This window comes from Cyprinodon variegatus, unplaced genomic scaffold (assembly GCF_000732505.1).
Source record: "Cyprinodon variegatus isolate N-32 unplaced genomic scaffold, C_variegatus-1.0 Scaffold1399, whole genome shotgun sequence".
Classification (NCBI taxonomy): Eukaryota; Metazoa; Chordata; class Actinopteri; order Cyprinodontiformes; family Cyprinodontidae; genus Cyprinodon; species Cyprinodon variegatus.
In genome coordinates, this window is record NW_015151852.1 from 21706 (window position 1) to 30818 (window position 9113).

At 46.8% G+C, this 9113-nt stretch overlaps 1 protein-coding gene across 1 annotated transcript; it reads right to left on the minus strand.

Moving 5' to 3' along the window:
• Positions 1-293: 293 nt before the first annotated feature.
• Positions 294-6746, minus strand: hspa14 (heat shock protein family A (Hsp70) member 14). The gene is made up of 14 exons (XM_015402798.1): positions 6642-6746; positions 4117-4197; positions 3963-4045; positions 3797-3845; positions 3622-3727; positions 3464-3554; positions 3284-3388; positions 2515-2676; positions 2278-2433; positions 2107-2209; positions 1800-2015; positions 1411-1575; positions 1207-1274; positions 294-1133 (listed from the first exon to the last, which is right to left on the minus strand). Exons 1-14 carry the CDS (start codon positions 6696-6698, stop codon positions 1055-1057), a joined length of 1521 nt encoding a protein of 506 aa, XP_015258284.1. The 5' UTR covers positions 6699-6746; the 3' UTR covers positions 294-1054.
• Between the last annotated feature and the right edge of the window lie 2367 nt (positions 6747-9113).

A 9113-nucleotide genomic window follows, 5' to 3' on the forward strand; every position in this document is an offset into this window, starting at 1 on the left:
ACATATATATATATATATACACACACACATATATATATACACACATATATATATATATACATACACACATATATATATAAAGCTGCTGTTGTCTGGAAACCAAAACTAGCCTTAAATGTCAGAAAAGGTTCAGAGTGGGCATCTCTGTCAGCATGTGGGCGGGGCTAACTGCACTGGATCCTGTTCAAACCTTCCCATCAATCATTGAAGGTTTATAATCCTTGAAGTAAAGTAAATTGAACCTGGAAGTTCGAGTTTTTTTCTGTACGTCAGGCTAAACCATGTGTGACAGCGGCTTTATTTCTCTAGAAATGTTTACATTTTTTAATTAGCCGTTCTGACATTTATCAGCTTGACTAAATATATTTTTTATATCTGAAATACATTTCTTCATAGTCGAAATAATAGAAATGCTGATCAGTAACAATATGAATCTGGAGATCTATAATTAATTTCTAGACTAGAATGTTTATTCTAGATATGGAGAATGCAACTTTGTTAGAAATGGTCATTTAGACAAAGAAAAAAACATTTCTTCAGATATCAGGAATTCAGAAAAACTAATATATATCAAAATGGCTTGCCATAGGTGATAACAATACAGGTTTATTTGTTGAATGGTAGTGGATCATTGTATCTATTTAGGTGGAATCTTCTGTCAGCAGGTGAGGATGAAGAATAAAAACAGGGAGGACCTGTTCATCATCTCATGGGTTCCTCCTCCATCCCTGATCTCCTGCTGATGTTCTCATCCAGATGTTGGGGGTTTAGAAAAGCTCTAAGGAACTTTGTTTCCTGTAGTCCTAATTCTGTCACTGGTGTTTCTGATGAACAGGAGCCATCAGCTGCAGCACTTCCTTTGCTCCGCCCCTAACACCGCCCCGCCCCATCACAGCAAAAATGAATGATTGGCTTCCTGTCCACCCCTCCCTTAGGGTGACACCTGCTGGCCATCAGTGGAACATTCCCGTCAGATTCCCTCCCCAGTGGAGACCAAACACAGAGCAGCTCCACAGTTCAATGTTTATTGGGTGGTACAGCCAGGAGCCGTGGATCATGATGCTGCCGCTATGGTGACCGCCTCCGATCTTCCGTCGTCGTTAGCGGCACAAGACAGGTGAAAGGAGCCGTCCCTGAAACACAGAAAGCATCGTCAACCAATCTGAAGGCTTGTAGTGAGGCGCTGATCCTTCAGAGAGCACCCACCTTTTCATGGTGATCACAGCGTCCACGCGGCGCCGCTCCTCGCTGGGCGGCAGGCCTCGCACAACCATCTGGAGAAAGAGGAGAGGAGCGGTGAGACGACCTCAGCTGCTGGGGCTGAATAAACAGGATCTACTGAATCTACAGGTCAGCCTGGAGAGGAGAGGAACCCGTACCCCAGATGTCTACAACACCTAGCCCCCTCACCTTGGACAGTCTCTCTGGCTGCTCGCCGTCTAACCTCTGATAGATCTCCAGGCAGAGGGAGGCCATCTTGCCCTCAGCAGACAGGCTGTGGTGTCTGCGGGCAGGAAGGGGGGTCCCCTGGGGAACCAGGACCCTGAAGGTCTCAGCTCCTGCTTCATCCAACTCCTGAAGACAAAACAAACACCCAGCCCCCCCCATCCCATCACTGGATGAAAGAAAACCCGTTTTATTACAGAAGCAGAGATCAGATGGATCAGAGGTTCAGTCCAAAGTGAAGCTGTCTGCAGATCACAGCTAAACGCATTTAAAACATTGTTAACATTAGAATAAACTCCTCCAGCCCTTTAGGTGGCGCTAACAGGAAGACGGCTCCATCAGGGCCACCGTACCTTCAGCAGGATGTCTGCAGCACAAACATCGACAGCCACTGACTCGTCGTCGGGGCCCAGGCCGTCCCTGCCCACCAGGAGCCCGGCCTGGATGGCCGCCCCCACGGCGATGACCTCATCAGGAGGAGACGAATTGAGCAGCTCCACATCTGGGAACATCTCCCGGATCATCTGCTGGAGGCGAGGGATCCTGGACGACCCGCCGCACAGAACCACCTGAAAACGAGGCCGGACATTTCACCGATGGTCAGCAGCGTTCTGCTAGAACTGGACGCCATGGAGACGGGCCGTCATTCTGCCGGCGTACCGTGTTGATGTCTGTGGCCGAGAGCCCGGCCTCCTCCAGCAGGGCCCTGATTGGCTGGATGCTTCTGTTGAACAGCGAGGAGCAGAGCAGCTCGAAGCGCGCTCTGTGGAGAAAAGCTGCAGTCATGAAGCAGGAATGAACCCGGAGCAGAGCGGCTGGCGTTTCGCTCACCTGGAAACGCTGCACTCAAAGTCCACGCCATCATGGAGGGAGTCCACGAAGCAGTTAGCAGAGCCCAGGGAGGACAGGGAGTGCTTGGCCATGTCTGCGCTGTTCATCAGCTTCAGCAGGGCCCGCGGGTTCCTGCTCACATCGTGCTTGAAGGTTCTGCAGAACATCACAGACACCATGGAGAGCTCTGCTAGGAGAGGTTAGACGCCACCTGGTGGCTCTGAAGCAAACTGCTACCTTTTAAACTCTGAGGCCAGGTGCTGAGCCAGCGCCTGGGTGAAGCTCTCCCCTCCGATGCTGTGGTCGGTGCGGGTGGAGAGCACCCGGATCATCCCCCCGTTGGTCTGCAGCACCGTCACACTCAGGGACGTCCCCCCCAGCTTATAGACCAGGACATGGCTGGAAGACAAGAGGACAGGGTCAGGAGGACAGGGGACAGGAGGAGGACAGGTGGAGGAGAGGGGTTCGGCAGGAGGACTGACAGCTGTCCCAGAATGCACTGTGGCAGCAGCAGCTTCCAGGTTAGCTCTCACAGAACTCAGAGTATTAAGTTAGAAGTTCTCTTTTCTGTTGTTGGCTAACCACAGCCAGGGCTAACGTTAGCCCGTAGACTAAAGACTCTAAAAAGAATGGGTAATCTGAACTGCTGTTTGGCGCATAAGCGCAAACAACAGTCAGATTCTGTCCCCCCCACACGTACGCGGAGGGAGGCCACCCTGTCGTTCACCAGGGTGAACCCCAACGTACAGGCACCAAGATGAGGGGCAACAACAATGCCCACTCCTGCTCGGCCATCAGGAGCAACTCCAGAGAAGAAGAATGTCCAGCCAGTGGAGGGCGGGGACCTTGGCGTTCTGATCCTCGGCTGAGGAAGCTAGTCTAAACCTCCCAGAGGTGGAAATCAAAGCTGTTTTTTTTACTTTCTGGACCCGCCCTGCTGGGAGGGAATACTGGTCACAGCAAATCAAACTGGGAGCCCGTGGTTCAAACGGTGGTGGGTCTCTACCTGCTCCCAGACGAGTAGTCTTGGCCCACGTTGTAGGCCAGCAGAGCGGCGGCGGGTTCGTGGATCATTCTCAGCACATGGAAGCCGGCAGCTTCCGCCGCCTCCCTGCAAGCAGCACATCAGGTCAGAGTCCAAGGCTTTACCACCATTACCCAGAATGCAACTAGAGAGCCGCCTCACCTCAAAGCCCTCTTCTGAGCATGTGCAAACTCAAAGGGGACGGTGATGACGCAGTCGGTGACATCAGAGCCCAGAGCAGACTGAGCCGTTTCTGGAGGGACAGAGGAAGCAGTCAGTAGGTGGTTCCTCTGCAGCTAACGCCGTTAGCTTCACGCTACCTTTCATCTTCCTGAAGATGAGCTTCGCCACGTCCTCCGGGGCCACCAGCTCCGCTCGCTCCCCACAGCTCAGCGCGTAGTAAGGCCTCTGCTCCTTGTCCACCACCTGCAGCCAACAATCACAGCCTCACCGTCCGTCCCTGGACCGCCGGACCAAGATGTTCCATCAACATACCTGACATTTGGTCTCAGCTTTGTGCGTCTGAGTCACAGGATCATCGAATCTGAGACAAGAAGAAGAGATGAAACCATCAGGGAGGAAAAAACCTGAGAAAAATATTTGGTCCTTTGATTCCAGAGGTCAAAGTCTCCCATAGAGCCGCCCTGACAGAACCAGTTACCTTCTCCCCAGGACCTGCTTCACCTTCACCACGGTGTTGGCCGCGTTCCGGACCTGACCTTGCTTTGCTGCTATTCCAACGATCTGCAAGGGAAGCAGAATAAAGGTGACGGGCGGAGCAGAGAGAAGCAGCTGGAGGTGGTGGAGGATCTGACCTGCTCCGTGTCTCTGAAGCCCACCACAGCTGGAGTCACCCGGTCTCCTGCATCGTTGGCCACCACGTCCGCCCGGCCGTCCTGAAAGAGACAGAGTGCTGGAGTCAATCAACCTTAGAGCCCCGCCCACCCCGGCAGGTGGAGCAGGTGACCATTCAGAGGACCCGTCTGGGAGAAGCTCCACGCCTGCTTTTCCTTCATCAGTTTAGGCAGCAAGCTGATTGGCTCCCAGTCTGACCTGATCTCTGTTAGGTTTATTCTTTTGTACATCATGTGCATTGATACTTTGTCAGCCAGATAGAGACAGTAGAAGGCCTTCCTTCACATTGTGGATGTCACTGTGTGTACGGAGATCATCTAAATAGGACGGCCTTCTTGTCTTTTAAAGATACACAGGATATGGGCACATCTTGGAGCCGGACTGATAGAGGAGAGCTATCTGTAATCCTGAGGCATAGACGCAAGAAGCAAAAAGTTCAGGGCATTGATGGCTTGTCAGTTTCTGATACGGACGGCTAAACATCCACCTGATGCAACACATAGACTCATGAGCTATAAGAAGGAGAAGATGACTTTGTTCAGGGCTCAAACTTTGCCGGACGCTCGCAGACGTGATTTTTGAGCCCACAGCCGTGCAAGCTCCAAGCAATTTTCTCTGTCCTGTAACAACCTGATCTGGAATAAACACGGTTTAATTTTTGTACTCCTGGTTTTATAGTCCTTTTTACATGGTTTTACGCAGTTTGAGTTAAGAGTAGTAAATAACTTGCTCCCAGGAAAAGAACCAGAACGCAAGTCCCGAGGCGCAACTGCCTTCAAGTGGACACAACTTCCTCATTTAAAATCTACATTCAGGGACCTCTGACCTGGGTCACATTCAAGCAGAGCCTTTAAATAGGAGAGTTCAGGCAGCCTGGTTGCTATGGCATCAGCCTGGTTGCTAGGGCATCAGCCTGGTTGCTAGGGCATCCAATAGTTTGGCCCATTCAGAGCCAGGGTACATGGTAAACCACATCAACCAATCAGAAAAGCTGATCCAGGAGGTTTTTGGGGTAGAAAGACACTACCTGCAAACTGCCATCGCTTCTGCAGATGAAAAATAAAGAAAAATCAAGATGCTAAAACCTGCTGATGAAAAATATTAGATTGTATATTCTGGTTGTTGTAGTTTTTACCAAAAAACCTTAAAAACTCTTTCTATTCACTTCCAGACGCTACGAACGGCAGCAGGAAATCCCCCACAGGCTGCCTGCAGCAGAGAGCTTTCAGCGGGGATTCCCAGCGCTGCCTCCCGGCGCGATGCTGGAGGTCTGGAGCTCCAAACAAGGACTGCAGATTATAGTGGGATTATAATCCTGATGAACAGAGGATGTTTGGAGGTGGACTTTCTCACTTAGAAATGCGTTAAAACTAGTTTGAAAACTCAAAGCAAATAAAGTCGCTCTAGCTTGAAGCTACAGAACAGAGCGGATAATCAACCAGATCACCAGGCGTCCGTAGCGTAGAAGCGTCAAAGCAACCACACCACAGTTTGATCCAGCGTCCAGATTTGGTCGTTAAAGTGTGTCTGACGGCCATAATGCGTTCGGTGTGAGCGTAGCATCAGGGGGTCTATGGAGCAGGGCGGGTCATGAAGCTGGCTGCTGGATGCTGATTGGCCCACATACTGAATGAATTCTGACTGACAGCAGCCAGATAGCGAGGAGGGAAACGTCATCATTCAGTCAGAACAGCAGTCTGGTTCTGAACTGTTGCCATGGTTACTGGGGTTAATTATTCTCTCCTCTGTGGGGATGACTTTGATGTGTTTCAGCGTTCGTTAATTTAATATATGATGTTTGGGTCTAATTATCTCCACTGAGGCTATCCTGTTCTATAGAGCAGCAGAACTAGAACCACTTCTAATAGTTGCCATTAAAACCAAAGGAAAGTGCAGCAGTTTCTGGACCCTGCAGCCAATCAGAATCCAGGGTCTGATCCTGTGGTTGGTTTCAGGAGAGCTGCTTCTGTGGGTCCAGATGTTTCCAGACTGAGGAGGATTAGATCAGCTTTACAACTTTCTAAACTTTATAAGCAGGTTTATAATAAACATGAAGTCCTTTCTGTCACTGAAAGCACGTGTCCACAGCAATGACATTATTTAATTCAGAATAAACTGAATCAATGATAAGAAGCTACTGTAGAACAGTGTGACTGGGCCATTCTACCTGCTCTGTTTCTATAGCAGAGGGTTAACTCTGAGCTGGATGCTCTGCTGCTGCTGAATCAATATGGCGGCCTCGTTGACCTGCTAGCTTGTCTGGCTCGTGCAGCCCTCCTCCGGCCTAACCTCGCTGATCCCTGGTTCCCTATGGATGGTCCTCTGTTCCATGTGCTGCTGTTACCGGGATATCGTCACCGGCTGTGACGTCAGAGCTCGTGTTGCCCGCGGACAGCAGCAGATGCTACCGTGTAACGTTCTGAGCCAGAGTTTCGTAGCAGCCGCCATGTTGGAGCAGAGCCGCTAACCGTGGGTTTAAACTCACCTTGAACACAGCGACACAAGCACAGGTGTAACCGAAATGAATCCCGATAGCGGCCATGCTGGTCCTCCTCTTTCCTATTTCCTCTTCTTCTTCTTCTTCGTCTTCTTCGGGTTTAACAGCGACTGGTGGCCCACCTACAGGAGCATTACCGCCACCTACTGGTCCGGGGGTTACGATTACATTCTCCCTATTTGCATTCACACAAACAATAGTAATCATTTTCTACACCAAATAATTAAGAAAGTTTTAAGTTAGTTTAGTCAGCTAAAGACATGTTTTAGAGTCTCTATATTTCAGTTAATGATCAATTGATTAAATTAGAACTAAATTAGTTGACGATTATTTCAATAATTGATTAATTGTTTCAGCCCTGGTAGATTCTATAAGAACTTCTCTGGATGTTTAATTTTGGTAGATGTGATGGAAATTAAGTTTTTAAACATATTCAGTGGAGCAAAATAAGGATAAATGAAGATAGATAAATAATAATAAAATGAGAACATCCCTGTGGTTCCTCCTCAATCAATCCTGAAGAACTGAGTTGTTCTGCACATCCTCTCTGTGTCTCTATCTGCTTGGTCTTTTCTTTGGTGGCTGAAAAATAAAATACATTTATTACTTTTTCTTTTTTGTGGATCCTATCGGTTTGTGAGGCGTACAAGAAATTAGATATTTATGTTGATTAAATTAATCCTGAATTGCAACAGGAGATTATTCAACTAGACTGAGGAATAATTATTTAACCTGTGAGAAAAACATGGACTAAAACTGGGACTAAATCAGGAGAATAAACTAGAGAAAACAAGGAGGAAAGCCCAGTAAAAAAACTAGATGTAAAGAAAACAATTTGATGTGATCCTACATTCATTCTCCACATGGATTATTGAAGCCTGCTGCTGTATATTTCATTCAAATTTCCTTAATTGCTAAATTGCTTAAAATCATTAATTTACAGAGTGAATTATCTTAGTCCAGATAAGAAAAGAATTAGATAAAAAAATCAAATGTCATTGCTTATAATAACGCTTAATAATGCTTAGAAATCCGGTCTTTTTTAAATATCTACTGCAGCTGCTGTCAGCACAGTGAACAGGGGGGAACACAAACTGAATCTGAACCTGGCATGTCTTCATCTGTTACCACTACGGTTGTAACGGAAGGGATTTTTATCACCATGGTATTTTTATATATAAATTAGCGGAACAGAGTTGAGTTTTAGTGTCCGCCATTTTTTTTTTTGCATAAAAAACTGGAGATAAGGAGTGACAGCATGTGAAGACACTGAGATGCGGGAGTCTCACTACAAATGGGTGAGAGTTGACAGCCCTGCATTCTATTGATTTGCATTCACACAAAGTATAGTAATAATTTTCTACTGCAACGACTAAGAAAGATTTAAATCATTGTCAGGAAAGTTTAAAGGAACAAACAGGGTTTGGGTGGATAATAAAGCTGCCAGGAACCAGACCTGCACTGTCCACTAGGACAGTCGATGGGAGTTGGAGGAGGAGATGAGGAAGAATTGAGTCTTGGCTTCTGGCTGAATATCATCCCAGCTGATATAGCACCAAGAATCAAAATAGGAAGGTTCCATTAAGAGAGAAATCCCTCATTATATAATAAAGTACCATTATCAGCATTTACCAATTATATCGGAATAATGTGATGACTGAACCATGGATCCAGAAACTATTATCTTCTCTTCCATAGGATTGCCTTATTGTTCCAGATGCTGGAGAGGAGGAGAAATGTTCTGCTTGTAAATAACACTAAGTGACCATGACAAAATGAAAGAATTTGATAGGAATTTTATATAGATTAAAATTACAAAACAAGAAAAAGTTTAAACCCCCAAGTTGTTGAAAAACTGATAACTGGGATAAGGGATAGTATTCCACACAGAAGTCTGAGATTTGAAGAACTGTGGCCAATCCAGTTTATTTTGAAAGTGTTATTTAAGATAGAGAAAGATAAACAGTTAAGCCCTCCATTTCATATGAGTTAATTAAAATATATGTTTGAATGTAATGGGTCTTATTCTTCCAAACAAAGTTAAAAAAACAACTGATCAATTTCTCTTTCAGCACTTTGATCAACATCTAAGCTAATCAGTGAGCCTAGAGATGCCTTCTGCCTTGCTAAGTAAAATACGACCTCATAGTGAAAGATCCTGCTGAAGATTCTCAGTCATCGAGGTTCAAAACGTTTCTGTTCTCATCCAGGAAGCGTTTTCAATTTAAAATGTCAGAAATAGCGTTGAATTCCAGGTTTTATGCAGCAGCCCAACAAAGCCTTGTTTTTGTTTAGGAATAATGCAAATAGAAACGGATGAACGGGCCCCCCCCTTTGGAATGGGAGTCGTTTGGCTTCTTTTGTTAGCCTGCAATGCCCCATACCTGTCTATGTCTCTGAAAGGGGGTCGTTAAAGGGAATTGTTGACCTGGCTGAATAGGCGAGGTCTTCTTTTATCCT